Genomic DNA, 15,462 nt, shown 5'->3' with positions numbered 1-15,462 from the left:
GACACATAACATACAAACATTATACAGACACATAACATACAAACATTATACAAACACATAACATACAAACATTATACAGACACATAACATACAAACATTATACAGACACATAACATTCCTGTTCAACATCATGTTCATGGTCATGTTATGGTTAACTTCATGTTCCTGGTTAACTTCATGTTCCTGGTTAACTTCATGTTCCTGGTTAACTTCATGTTCCTGGTTAACTTCATGTTCCTGGTTAACTTCATGTTCATGGTTAACTTCATGTTCCTGGTTAACTTCATGTTCATGGTATTTTTAAAGCTATTCAGAATAACGTCTGGTTAACCCAAACTAGTCTTGGACAACTCACTCTATATCCTTATTGTGTTACAAATCTATAACATTTGATAGACTTTTGGGAAACCCTTCTACTTTAATAATCAGCAAAAAAAGTTAAGAAGAAAAATGCCAAAACAAAAATGCATTATTATGTGATAAGTTATTCATTTTTGAAAATGCCCTTGACAGAACAAATTTAAGACTTTTCTAAGAGCTATAAAATGTAGAACTCCAATGACCAGCTAATGGTAAAATAAACTCGTTTTTTTGTTTATCTATATATGTTTATGCATAATGTCGTCCTTGACGAGATTATAAGCCAAGCAAAGACAAACAAGAAAACGGTTCATGGTCAAGCAGAAATGCCTGAGTGTGATGACCAAGCTTCCAAACATCAATGCTGTAAAAAAATGAAAACAACTGTCAGTGAAAAAGTATATTTTGTAAATGAAACTTTATGGAGAGAACATACAGAAACACTCATAAAACAAGGACATTTTCTCTGCCTGGCAATGCTTGAAAATCTGACATAGTCTGGAAATCTTACATTAAATAGTCAGGTCCATTCTCTTCAACCAAAGGAAGAGACAAGCCCTTGGTTCCATTATTTTTTTCAGATACTTTCTCTGGTTCAAGTGTGGTTAAATCTTGTTTCTCTTCCCTTGGTTTAATTGTTTTACATGTACATTCTCTAACACTTTTCTTCCTGGTTAGCAGAGGTTTAAGCAAGTCAATAAGTTTCTGGATACCTGATTTAAAATTTTATCTCACTTATTTTGTTTTTATATTTAATTATAATTATAGATATCCCACACTATACATACATACAACCTTCTAGTAAGTATCTACAGTACTTTCAAAATATTGTGAGAAATAAATTACCATTGCCATCAACTTCTTCACTATCATGGTCTGCTTCTTTGATATCTTCCCAACTTGACCCCACTTCACCCCTTTAAGGAATGTAATCAAGATTTAGGTTTTGAAAGTCTGTTGGTTGACTCGGAAAAAAGGCCAGAAATAGAATTTAAAGAATTTGAGCTGTGTTGCTGAACTACCTACCATCGGTTTAAATTTGAACCACCGATTAAAATCGATTCAAATCCTTCCATAGTCTTTAAATTTGCATCATTGGTTCAAATTTAAACCGGATGTAGGTAGTTCAGCAACTCAGCTCAAATTCTTTAAATTAAGTCTTAGTTAATTTTAGTAACTGTAACCCATGTAATTAGTTTAAATATATCACAAATCTAATGTCATATTGTAATGTAAAATTTAAAAAAAAAATTAATTACCATTCTGAAGACTCATTATCTTGAATCTTCCCAGCAGCAGAGCTAGTAATGAGCTGAAAGAGTTCTATGTCATAAAAACAAACTTATATATTTTTAAGTATTATTATTCATTTTTCCCATAGACTAGTCACTAAAACTACATAAAGCTAATAGCTATTGTGCTTTTTCTGCTTATAATCTAAATATACAAGAATTTTAGGACAATTTGCGCCAATTTTCTATTTTAACTTTTAATTCTGACTCTATCTGCAAAAGCTTAAACAGACCTGTAAGAGGAGCTATCACATTTTAAAATCTAAAACTGAAGAGTGAAGAACATAAAAAAATTAGTTTGATGCTTTTTTCTGCTAGTTTTGTTTGAAGGAGATAAAGCAGTACTTGATAGGAAATTGGACTGTATGTGTTTAGGCTTGTCAATCGTTTTTATAAACAATCTTCAAATATTTGTTTTTGGTTTCGTTTTTGGATTGTTTTCAAAAGCAATTGTTTCTTTTACGGAAAAAAATGATCGTTTTTAAAAACGACCCACTCGTTTAAGACAATCGTTTTTATAAAAATGATTAGGGACTGTTTTTTTTATACGATTGTTTTTTTTAAAACGATGGCTTTTATAAAAACGATCTTTAATGAAGGGTTGTCGTTAACAATCGTTTACAAAACGACGAACTTTATAAAAAAGGTCGTTTTTGGAAAAAGTTAAACATTTGTGGGGGAGCTAAAACTTCTTGATATTTTCTCAATGATAAGCACAGATGCCCTTTAGGTCAGTTTTTTCTATTTGTGAACGATCTTTAACAAAGGATCCTCATTAACGATCGTTATTAAAGGGTCGTTGTTAACGATCGTTAATGAAGGGTCGTCGATAATGCTTGTTAACAAAGGTTTGTCGTGAAGGAATGTTAACGAAAGGTTATCATGTTAATGATCCTTAACAAAATTACAACATTTATTAAAACAATCTTATTGAAAAACAATCGTTTTTAAAAATGATCGTTTCATTTTCGATTTTTCGTTGTCGTTTTCATAACAACACGATCGTTTTTAAAAATAATGAACACATTAACATCCCTATATGTGTACCTTTAAAGCCAAATATTTTGAATTTACAGTTCAAATTTTGCCCCCCTAGGAGCTTCTAGGGGGGGGGAACCTAATTAGTCCCCTTCCCTTTCTGTATACGCCCTTGTCTATCTGTGAGCATCTTCTCTTTGTACAATAAAAACAAAAAACAATTCGATCATTTTCAAAATTTAACAAAAATCAAAAAAATGTTAAAACACATTTTTGTAATTTTAAGCATTCATCGGTTTAGAGTTGTTATGATGTTTATTTGATACAAATGGACAGACAAACAGACAAACAAACAGACACCCAGACAAGCAAAGTATAAATATAGATAGAATATGATACTTTGCTTGTCTGTCTGGGTGTCTGTGTGTTTTTAATTATCTTTTTGTATCCCATAAACATCAAAGCGGCTGAACCGATTGGGTCCAAATTTTGTGTTGGACCTCACCTGACCCCTGATAGTTATAAAACTAATATTTGAACCCAATCTTTAACTATCTACTAATTGATTAAAAAGTATAAAATAGATAAATAATGATTTGGAAACCTACCAAAATGACGAGAAGCATATGTGTGGCTGTATTGTAGCAAGGATTAGACTTCAATGCACTGGAATACTACTTCTTACTTGTTCTTAAATAAGATAGTAAATTCATAAAATGTTTATAATGATCAGTAAAAAGTTTTAATTGTTGGTTGGGAGACTATTAAAATTAGAGAAAATATTTAGATTTTAAAGAGATTTAAAGGCACTGTAGGCGAAACTTCACAAGTTTAACGTTCGTCACAAGTCAAAATCAATCCAAAAAACCTCTTTCAAAGTTTTGATTTAAATCCTAAAGGGGGGGGGGGGCAGAGCTACCATCATCCTCTCATTTCAACATCTGAACCACCGAATTGCAGAATGACATCCGAACCCCAAGTTTCCAAAAGGAGATGGCTTGGCAAATATATAATAATAAAAAATTTCATTTTTAAAACCTTGGAATAGAATTTTAGAATTAATTAAAACATTAGTTTCTAATGTTTTAAGTCACTGATTGGATTATAACTATGGCTTTAGTGGTTTATTACATTGGGATACATTGGTTAAATAGAGGGATACTGGAGGGATACATTGGTTAAATAGATGGGATACAGTGGTTTAATACAGGGATACTGGAGGGATACATTTGTTAAATAGGTGGGATACAGGTGGAATACAGGGGTTTAATAGAGGGATACTGGAAGGATACATTGGTTAAATAGATGGGATACAGTGGTTTAATACAGGGATACTGGAGGGATACATTCGTTAACAGGTGGAATACAGTGGTTTAATACAAGGGGATAAATGTAGAAAATTCTAAAATATCAAATGATTTAAAACCTTGAAGCTACAGTACAGAAAAGTTTCTTCAAAATTTTATTATAACAGTTTTTTTTCTTTCAAAATTCGGATGTTAATAGGTGAGGTTGTATATTTTCCCTCAAATCTTGGGGTTCAGATGTTAAAATGCGGGGTTGAAGGCGGCTCTGCACCCCCACCCTCATTTAAACATCAAACAATATTTACTAGATCTACATATGTATAGGTTGTATCGGATATCAAACATTTCAATCATGCTTTTTTAAGGATTTTAACTAAATATTTATATGTTTACAGTGAATTAAGTGCAAGTAATAATATACTTAATTGATTAATAGAATAATTAATTGTTTAATAGATTAATTGATTTGGTCAGAAAAAAGATTGCTTATTGCACTGAAAGCAAAATTGCAGAATTAACAAAAAATCTAGAGGGGAGGGGGGTCGTCAAACCCCGCCCTCCAGCCTGTTTAGGGTTAAAAAACAAAGGTCTGCACAAGGAAGTTGCAAGGATATACGCCTAAGAAAAAAAGAGATTGTGTGGACAAGTACAGCTAAGGCTGGGCACGTTCCTAATCCCCATCCCTTTCTATCCCAACCCTCCCCATCCCACCCCTCCCCATCCCATCCTTTACCTTCCCCACCCCATCCCAACCCATCCCATCCCTTCCCATATCATCCTTCTCTTTTCTCCCTTCCCTTCCCTTCAGTGAAAGCCTTGTTGGGGAAAAAATATGCAATTTTTCCCCTAGATGGCAATGTCATGTTTTCACCCTTTTAAAAGGTAGAATATTATAGTGCAAATTCATGATGAAAAAAAGTAAACATTTAAAAAACATCTGAGAAATGTATAAGACTGAGCAACAAAACGCTCCATTTTACAAATTAAATACAAAAAATTTCTGTATGGCATAGGAAGGGATGGGATGGGGAGGGATGAGATGGGGAACAGAGAGAAGGAAAGGGAAGTGATGAGATAGGATGGTGATTGGGAGGAATGAAATGGGAAAGGATGGGATGGGATGGGGAGGGATGGGGTGAGACGGGTAGGGATGGGATGGATAAGGTTGGGCAAACGGTGTTTTTATACTTACGGGGGGGGGGGGGTCCCCCTACCCTCCAGCAGGAATAGGGTTAAATATGTTTACACCGACCAGCCTTTTTTTTTACAGTCCTGAATTACAAAAATTGCAAAAATCCTTTAAAATATTATTCCTTAACCCTTTCACGTTTGGGAGGGGGGATTCTACCCTATGCATTACAAAAATTGCAAAAAATTCTTTAAAAATACTATTCCTTAACCCTATCACCACTTTTGTATTTTCCCTCTAGTTTCCCACTATTTCCCACTAGTTTCCCACTAGTTCCCTCTAGTTCCCACTAGTTTCTCACTATTTCCCACTTGTTACCACTAGTTTCCCACTATTTCCCACTTGTTACCACTAGTTTCCCACTAGTTCCCACAAGTTTCCACTAGTTTCCAACTATTTCCCACTTGTTACCACTAGTTTCCCACTATTTCCCACTTGTTACCACTAGTTTCCCACTAGTTCCCACAAGTTTCCACTAGTTTCCAACTATTTCCCACTTGTTACCACTAGTTTCCCACTAGTTCCCACTAGTTCCCACTTGTTACCACTAGTTTCCCACTAGTTCCCACTAGTTCCCGCTAGTTTCCCACTATTTCCCACTTGTTACCACTAGTTTCCCACTTTTTCCCACTTGCTCCCACTAGTTTCCCACTAGTTCCCACTAGTTTCCACTAGATTCCCACTATTTCCCACTTGGTACCACTAGTTTCCCACTATTTCCCACTAGTTTCCACTAGTTTTCCACTATTTTCCACTTGTTACAACTAGTTTCCCACTAGTTCCCACTAGTTTTCACTAGTTCCCACTAGTTTTCACTAGTTACCACTATTTCCCACTTGTTACCACTAGTTTCCCACTATTTCCCACTAGTTTCCCACTAGTTTCCCACTAGTTTCCCACTAGTTCCCACTAGTTACCACTAGTTTCTCACTATTTCCAACTTGTTACCACTAGTTTCCCACATTTCCCACTTGTTACCACTAGTTTCCCACTAGTTCCCACAAGTTTCCACTAGTTTCCGACTATTTTCCACTTGTTACCCACTAGTTTCCCACTAGTTCCCACTAGTTCCCACTTGTTACCACTAGTTTCCCACTAGTTCCCACTAGTTCCCACTCGTTTCCCACTATTTCCCACTTGTTACCACTAGTTTCCCACTATTTCCCACTTGTTCCCACTAGTTTCCCACTAGTTCCCACTAGTTTCCACTAGTTTCCCACTATTTCCCACTTGTTACCACTAGTTTCCCACTATTTCCCACTAGTTTCCACTAGTTTTCCACTATTTTCCACTTGTTACCACTAGTTTCCCACTAGTTCCCACTTGTTTCCACTAGTTCCCACTATTTCCCACTTGTTACCACTAGTTTCCCACTAGTTCCCACTAGTTTCCACTAGTTCCCACTAGAAATAAGAATGTCCCCACTAGTTCCCACATGAAATTTATATGTTCCCACTAGTTTCCACTAGAAATAAGTCTTTTCCCACTAGTTCCCACTAGAAATTTGTATGTTCCCGCTTCTTTCCCTCAAGTTCCCACTAGTTTCCACTAAAAATTTGTATGTTGCCACTATTTCCCATTAGAAATTTGTGTGTTTCCACTATAGTTTCTCACTAGTTCCCGCTTGAAATTTGTATGTTCCCACTAGTTTCCCACTAGTTCCCACTAGTAATTAGTATGTTCCCACTTGATTCCCACTAGTTCCCACTAGAAATAAGATTGTTTCCAATTGGAAATTTGTATGTTCCCAATAAATAGTTTCCCACTATTTCCCACTAGTAGTTTCCACAAGAAATAAGTAAGTTCCCACAAGATCCCCAGTAGAAATTTTTATGTTCCCACTAGTTTCCCACCAGTTCCAACTAGTTACCACTAGAAATAAGTATGTTTCCACTAGTTCCCACTAGAAATAAGTATGTTCCCATTAGTTCCCACTAGAAATTTGTATGTTCCCACTAGTTTCCCACTAGTTCCTACTAGTTCCTACTAGAAATTTGTATGTTCTCACTTGTGTGTGATGAGTAATTATGGGTAAGAAAGAGGGTTATGGATTCTATTAGATAAGAGCAATGAAAACAACAAGGTCTAAGAAACATTTGAAATCGTCGTCTTTGCTTCAAGTCACAACTTGCTATCGATCAATCATATTTAATACCAAGTAAGGTATAAGGTTTTATCTAAGCGTAATTAATTATTGGATTGCTTAGTTATACTCTTTCTTTAAACTTCATTCAGGATAAATTTAGTCCGGATTTGATCCGTATACATATTCATCAAACAGGACGGATTTCTCCGGAGCCCTATGCGTCCCTTCTCCGATATGGAATCAAGCCTTCAATGATCAACATTAATCCATTGGTACGGATACGTTCTTGCTCCTCCCTGGATTTAAACATTCATGGAATGGAGTTAATTTTATCATTCCAGTTATATTTTACTCTGGACGTAATTCTCCGTCCTTCATTTTAAACCTTATATATTGGATCTGGAGAGCATAACCAGAACCCATAACTCACAAAACAAACATAAGATAGAAAAGATGATACGGAATCCAAGAAATAAATTTGTTTAGAAATAGCCGAGAAACCTGGAAATTACACTCTTTACGAATGCATTTCCCATTAAAATAAATAATACACCCTGTGTATTTAAGTATTTAACTACTAAAGTATTTACAGCACCCTGTTTTTAACTATCCAAGTATAGATCTAAGATAAAGGACCAGAGTCTCATTAGAAAATCATAAGTCATTCTGTTAATATACAGATACTATCATTCACAGCAGTCAAACATACAAACATTATACAGACACATAACATACAAACATTATACAGACACATAACATACAAACATTATACAGACACATAACATACAAACATTATACAAACACATAATATACAAACATTATACAGACACATAATATACAAACATTATACAGACACATAACATACAAACATTATACAGAATCATAATATACAAACATTATACAGAAACATAACAAACATTATACAGACACATAACATACAAACATTAAACAGACACATAATATACAAACATAATACAGAAACATAACATACAATCATTATACAAACACATTATATACAAACATTATATAGAAACATAGCATACAAATATTATTTATGAACATAAAACGATTTTTATAAACACATCATACAAATAATTCTTAAGGAGTTTTTGTTTTCATAAAATTTATAATTTAGAATTAATTTTTTCTGTGAGAAATTTCGTTACTGCCTCCAGACACTCAGGGGACTGCCATCTTTCTTTCAATACCCTAATATTAAAATAGATCATGGTCATGTTCCTGTTCAACATCATGTTTATGGTCCTGTTCCTGTTCAACATCATGGTCATAGTAATGTTCCTGTTCAACTTCATGGTTGTGGTCATGTCCCTGTTCAACTTCATGGTCGTAGTCATGTTCCTGTTCAACTTCATGGTTATGGTCATGTTCCTGTTCCTGTTCAACTTCATGGTCATGGTCTTGTTCCTGTTCAACTTCATGTTTATGGTTATGTTCCTGTTCAATTTCATGATCATGGTCATGTTCCTGTTTAACTTTATGTTTATGGTCAAATTCCAGTTCCTGTTCAAATTCATGGTCATATTCATGTTCCTGTTCAACTTCATGGTCATGGTCATGTTCTTGTTCAACCTTATGGTCAAGGTAATGTTCTTGTTCAACTTCATGTTTATGGTCATGTCCCTGTTCAACTTTATGTTTATGGTCATGTTCCTGTTTAACTTCATGATTATGATCATGTTCCCGTTAATCTTCATGGTCATGGTCATGTTCCCGTTCAAACTTCATGGTTATGGTCATGTTCCTGTTCAACTTCATGCTTATGGTCATGTTCCTGTTTAATTTTATGTTTATGGTCATGTTTCCGTTAATTTTCATGGTCATGGTCATGTTCCTGTTCAAACTTCATGGTCAAGGTAATGTTCCTGTTTAACTTCATGTTTATGGTAATTTTCATGATCTTGGTCATGCTCCTGTTTAACTTCATGATCAAGGTCATGTTTCTGTTCAACTTAATGGCCGTAGTCATTACCTGATCAAGGCCATGGTCATGATCGTGATGATGGCCATGGTCATGATCATGATCATGATTTATGACAAGGTCTTGTTTTCAGTAATTGTCAAGGTTTTATTTATGCCTATTGTCATGGTCATAGTCATAATCATAATTATAGTCATGGTCAAGAAGCTGTTAATGTTCATAAAAATGTTGACTGTTATCATATTTTCAGTATGATTGTCGAGATTATGGTCATAATCATTTTTAGGTTCTTTGTCACGACCTTGACAATAGTCATTGTCAAGAAGCTGCTTATGTTCATGCCAATTGGCATGGTTATGGCAATAGTCTTTTTAAAATGATATTGGACATGGTCAAGAAGCTGTTTATGTTTATGAAAATGGTCATGAGCCTTGTAATAGTTATGTTTAATGGGTTGGTTATCTATATATATATATATATATACCTGCATTCCTCATCATTAACTTTTAATAAAGTCTGCTTGTCCCATCCTGTTAATCTCTTAGTCTCAAGGATGGAAGTCTTTAAATATATTAATTCATTTCAGATGAAAAAATCAAATAAAAATCTGCGTTAAATGGTTTTTATACCTGTTGCAACATTGTGAGATTCTCCGCTACCTTTAAAGCATACTGGAGAAGGTTCTCAGGTTCAAGAACTTGACTAATAATCCCTTGATCCTTAGCTTCATCAACCCCAACCTTATCCCCTAGATTAGAGAACTTGACTAATAATACCTTGATCCTTTGCTTCATTAACCCCAACCCTATCCCCTAGATCAGAGACCTTAAATAATAATCCCTTGATCCTTTGCTTCATCAACCCCAACCTTATCCCATAGATTAGAGAACTTGACTAATAATCCCTTGATCCTTTGCTTCATTAACCCCAACCCTATCCCCTAGATCAGAGACCTTAAATAATAATCCCTTGGTCCTTTGCTTCATCAACCCCGACCTTATCCCATAGATTAGAGAACTTGACTAATAATCCCTTGATCCTTTGCTTCATCAACCCCAACCTTATCCCCTAGATCAGAGACCTTGACTAATAATTCCTTGATCCTTTGCTTCATCAACCCCAACCATATCCCCTAGATCAGAGACCTTGACTAATAATCCCTTGATCCTTTGTCTGAAAACTTTCCTTAGGCTTTTATGTTCTGAGCTTTAGTGAAACCGTTGTTTAAAAAATCAATACAGTTAGCTATGACCCCTACTTTTCTCGTTAATAGAAATATAGAAATATAGAAGCAACATAGGTTCGTATTTTAGGACATAAAAATAATCTATTTCATAAAATCAGTTTAGCAATGTTGTTTCTTAGATGAAAGCAATAAGAGATATAATCTATGCTAGTAAAGCATAGATATGTATATCTATGTAGTTAAGAAATACCGACTCTCTATAAAAGAAGCTAGAATAACTTTGTTCTTCAGGGTGTCCCAAAAAACGGGTAGTAGAATTGTTGAGTCTTTTTATTTATTTAAATGTCTGAAAGTTATATACGGGGTTCAAACTAGGCCACAAAACACTAATCCCATTTTTTCTGGGACACCCTGCATATTCTTTATATAATGAAAATATTACCCAGCATTAAAATCTCTGTAGCTCTCGATGTTCCGAATATTCTAGGAAAAGTGAAGGTTGAACATCCTTCAGGAGTTTGACCCAACCTGGAGAATGGAGCATGAAAGGGACTGTATCCTGGAGAATGGAGCATTAAAGGGACTGTATGTAAAATAGAAGTAACCCTCACGGCAAAGATAGTAATCTCCGATTTACAATGGTAGTCTGAAAACCGTTGTCTGATCAAGTATGAAATAAAAAAAAATTTTTTTTGTTTTGTTTTTGAAAATTGTTTCTTTTCATTTCCGATTGCACTGCATAATTGACTTGGATTTTCTTGCTTATATGAAAGACTGGAGAAATGATCAGAATTAAACACTTCTTGAGTCAGAAAAACGACGCGTTTTTTCCACATTTTTAATCAGATTAAGGTTTCAGGGGTACTGTTGTAAGTCGGGCATTGCCATCTTTGCATGGAAAGTCACTTGAAATTTTGCTTACAGTCCCTTTAAACCTTACTCCGGGTACACAGAACACTAGAACAAAGAGCGGAAAAACCAACCTGGAGAACAGATCACTAAACCTTGATCCAGATACACAGAACACTAGATCAGTGGAAAACCCAACCTGGAGAAGGGAGCATTGAACTTTGCTCCGGGTACACAGAACACTAGATTAAAGTTCTGAAAAACCAACCTGGAGAATGGAGCATTAAACCTTGCTCCAGGTACACAGAACACTAGATTAAAGAGCTGAAAAACCAACCTGGAGAAGGAAGCATTAAACTTTTCTCCGGGTACACAGAACACTAGATCAAAGAGCTGAAAACCCAACCTGGAGAACGGAGCATTAAACCTTGCTCCGGGTACACAGAACACTAGATTAAAGATCTGAAAGACCAACCTGGAGAAGGGAGCATTAAACTTTGCTCCGTGTACACAGAACACCAGATCAAAGAGTGGAAGCAAGGTGAACATGATCCCAACCCCGTCCCCGTTCACGGCCGCGATGAGTATCTTTGAGCAGAGAACGATGGTTCGGACAAAGTCCTGGAGCATAATCCGTCCCTGCTCCGCCACCTGGTCAAGGCTTTGCCCGGAGGAGAGAGCAGTTCCAAAGTTGTTCAAATCATTCCCACTGGAGAACATGGAACCAGTTCCACTTAAAACAATAACCTAGAAAATTAAGGAATTGTCTAAAAGCAATTCTAGAAAACACATTCAATTTTAAGTGCCTGAAAGTGACTGTATGACGTAATTTCTAGTGGCCCGCCATCTGTGGCATGTCTGATTGACAACGGCGCCATTAAACAATCAAAAATAATCAACTTTCAAAACGAAGATGATTAATATTTCGTTCATTCTCGAGCAGACAAAGCTTTAAAGGGTACCGTTGTAAATCGGACCTGCCAATTTTTATTTCTTTTAATTGGGATTTACTTGAAATTACGTGTTCAGTCTCTTAAAGTGGATTTCTACATAACAAAGAAAAGCAGAAAAAGTAAAAGATTTAAGGCTCACACTAAAAGAAAAAAACACATTTACTCAGTCAACTTTTATAAGCAAATCATTTTTGAGTTTGATGGTGAATCGGATGCAGAGGATACAAAACATCTTCATATATCAATGGAGTCTTTGCCACAAAATCTATTTTTCTAATCACTATATCTTTGCATCCTGCTGGTGTAAACCTTTGATATTTCAAACTCAGATTATTTGATCTAACAAAATTCAAATATCTAAGGTCTACGACATTGGATTCCGAAGACTCAATTCCTGAAAGAAATGCACCTTTCTTAAAAAACTCTTATTCAAATTTTAATAATTTGATGCTTAATTTTTAAAATGGCAATTTTAGATTTCAAAAGAATTTGTTACCTTAATGTTGATATCACTATCAGCTGTAGCAATGGCTTTACCGATCATGGAATACATTTCAATGTCTACAGCATTCTTTTTTCTAGGACGGTTCAGCAGGATCAAACGGACACTTCCCTTATCCTTGATCAAAACCTAAATTAAATATATATCTAACCAAAAACTAAAGAAACTGAAGTAGATGCAATTTCAAGTAATCCTTCAAATATAGTGTGGTATTTCCAATTAACAACAGTACCCTTTGAAGATTTGTTTGATAAAGATCGGGATAGAAATATTAGAAAATCGACGATATCCTCCATATTACCAATCAGACAAAGGTTTGAAGATACCAGTGTGAATCAGACATGTCCATCTTTTCAAACACAGAATGCCGTCTACAGTCTCTTTATATCAAGCATACTAAAACTACGACGAGGTGGAAAATGAACAGAATTGAACTCAAAGAGAATAGAATATATATTAGAGTGGAATTTAAAGAATCCCTCGGTATGAATTTTTTCAGTCCCTTGCAGCCTGAAAGGGAGTTCAAAGTGTACAAATCATGTAAATGTTAACAAATTATATGCAGTAGAGTACATTAATACAGTATGTTCCCTAGACTATCCATTTCAATTTCGAATTTTTAAAGCTGTTAAATAAACTTTATAAAATGAATTAGGTGAATAAAAAACATCATTTGATTTATAGTTATAACGGAAAATCATCGATTGTAAAGTGAAAGGCATAGCGTCTATGTAAAATAGTCATTGGTCAATTATGAAACCAGTCTATTTCATAATTTGGTTTTCTTTTAATATTAATTTTAGATTTTCTATAAATTGATGTTCCAGGGCCCAAAGGGTTATATAGTAATTTCCATTTTTCAAAGGTTTAAAAATTTCCAAATGTTTAATAATTTCCAAATGTTTTATAATTTCCAAATATTTTATAATTTCCTAATGTTTTATATTTTCCAAATGTTTAATAATTTCCAAATGTTTTATGATTTTCAAATATTTTATAATTTCCAAATATTTAACCTTCTCCTCTGACATTATGTTTACTATTGAACAATATAGTTTGAACTAAACAATCTACAGAGATAACAGATTTTTCTTATTAAAGGGATCCTTCTCCAAGTTTTCTTATTAAAGGGTTCCTTCTCCAAGTTTTCTTGTTAAAGGGATCCTTCTCCAAGTTTTCTTATTAAAGGGATCCTTCTCCAAGTTTTCTTGTTAAAGGGATCCTTCTCCAAGTTTTCTTATTAAAGGGATCCTTCTCCAAGTTTTAAATATTAAATACGTGGATATTCCCATTCTGTATATTGTTCTTATTATTTTATCCGGGGAGGTTTTAAGTTTTTAAAGCTCTGAGCGTTTTTTCTATTGTTTTGGAAAACAAACCTCTTAGAAGAGTTCTCATCTAAAATCTATTGGGAGAGTTCTCATCTTAAACCTCTTGGGCGAGTTCTCATCTTAAACCTCTTGGGAGAGTACTCATCTTAAACTTTTTTGAAGAATTCTCATCTTAAACCTCTTGGGAGAGTTCTCATCTTAAACCTCTTGGGAGGGTTCTCATCTTAAACCTCTTGGGAGAGTTCTCATCTTAACTCTCTTGGGAGAATTCTTATCTTAAACCTCTTGGGAGAATTCTCATCTTAAACCTCTTGGGAGAGTTCTCATCTTAAACCTCTTGGGAGAGTTCTCATCTTAAACTCAGAAACCTCTTCTGAGAACCCGCCCCCCGGAGAACTCAGTGTGAAGCCAGGAAGTCTAGGTAGAAAAGAAGAAGTAATTTAAAGAACTAATAAGATATCGAAAAATACAAAGTACAGAAGAAAAATGGGGGAAAGTTGATATTTAGTCCAAATAAAAAATGAAATAATTAAAATAAAATGAATCTTCTGTTTATATATACATGAGTGTTGATGATATATGAGTGTGCAAGCGCGGTGTGTGTGTGCGTTCCTAAAAATTTTAATACCAATAAAAAACTTTGAAATTTTTCATTCCAAACTTTTCAATTGAAATAACAGAGATAAAACTTTTTTCAATGTTTGTTTGTTTGAAACTTTTAGAAAAAAAGTATCTAGGATTTAAAGTGTTTGTTCACAACTTTGAGCAACTTGGAATTAGCGGGGTGGATCACATTTTTTAGAAAGTTGATTCTATTTCTAAGGGCTTTAGTTTTAGGAATGGGTCACGTATTATTTTTATATGGATACGTAGCCCGACAAATTCTTTCTTTTTAAGATTAAAAGAAACGACTACACGTTTTTACCAGTTTAAAAGTATTGTTGGGAATCGGGAAGGATCTCTTTTAATGGGAGTATTACGTGAAATTAAGTCGAGAGTCCCTGTAAAGATATATTTAAACAATTTATTTTTAAATAAAAATTAAATTTTTTTTTTCTTATCTGATCATATTCATCTGTTTTCTGTTCTTCTCTTTTAGATCTACGCATTCTAATCTCTTGTAGAAAAGGAGAAATAAATATAAGATAAGAAATTAGTTTTGACTTTGTATAGATTAATATATCCCATGTAAAAATATGTTCCTGTCTAGTATGATTAATTTTGCGTTGTTAGCTAATGAAATTTTTCTCCATTTTGTAGATTTTTAGTTGAATATTCATGCAAATTACAGGCTGTCTTCTCCTTCAGTTGATTTATATTCAAACCCAGTCCTAGGCTGCACTCACGCTAAACTAAACATTGATTTCGTTTGATACTAGTTTACCAACTGTACTTTGCACCTCCAGGTTATAATTGATGAATATATAATGACAGTGCTATTTTTTCATTAAGTATTAGATAATTTTAAAACTTTGCAATTATTTTAATTA

At 34.4% G+C, this 15,462-nt stretch overlaps 2 protein-coding genes across 2 annotated transcripts; both read right to left on the bottom strand.

Moving 5' to 3' along the window:
• Positions 1 to 745: 745 nt before the first annotated feature.
• Positions 746 to 3,313, bottom strand: LOC111702479 (uncharacterized). The gene is made up of 4 exons (XM_023474183.1): positions 3,239 to 3,313; positions 1,620 to 1,672; positions 1,207 to 1,277; positions 746 to 1,073 (listed from the first exon to the last, which is right to left on the bottom strand). The coding sequence occupies exons 1-4, from the start codon at positions 3,254 to 3,256 to the stop codon at positions 868 to 870; spliced, it is 348 nt and encodes a 115-aa protein (XP_023329951.1). The 5' UTR covers positions 3,257 to 3,313; the 3' UTR covers positions 746 to 867.
• A 4,926-nt stretch (positions 3,314 to 8,239) lies between these two features.
• Positions 8,240 to 13,690, bottom strand: LOC111702478 (enoyl-CoA delta isomerase 2, mitochondrial). The gene is made up of 7 exons (XM_023474182.1): positions 13,658 to 13,690; positions 12,636 to 12,770; positions 11,662 to 11,933; positions 10,780 to 10,865; positions 9,781 to 9,899; positions 9,636 to 9,712; positions 8,240 to 8,421 (listed from the first exon to the last, which is right to left on the bottom strand). The coding sequence occupies exons 1-7, from the start codon at positions 13,670 to 13,672 to the stop codon at positions 8,337 to 8,339; spliced, it is 789 nt and encodes a 262-aa protein (XP_023329950.1). The 5' UTR covers positions 13,673 to 13,690; the 3' UTR covers positions 8,240 to 8,336.
• Between the last annotated feature and the right edge of the window lie 1,772 nt (positions 13,691 to 15,462).

The sequence above is a fragment of the Eurytemora carolleeae genome, unplaced genomic scaffold (assembly GCF_000591075.1).
Source record: "Eurytemora carolleeae unplaced genomic scaffold, Eaff_2.0 scaffold508, whole genome shotgun sequence".
Classification (NCBI taxonomy): domain Eukaryota; kingdom Metazoa; phylum Arthropoda; class Copepoda; order Calanoida; family Temoridae; genus Eurytemora; species Eurytemora carolleeae.
Note: the sequence above shows the minus strand (reverse complement) of the source record. Positions and strands in the feature narration are given on the sequence as shown.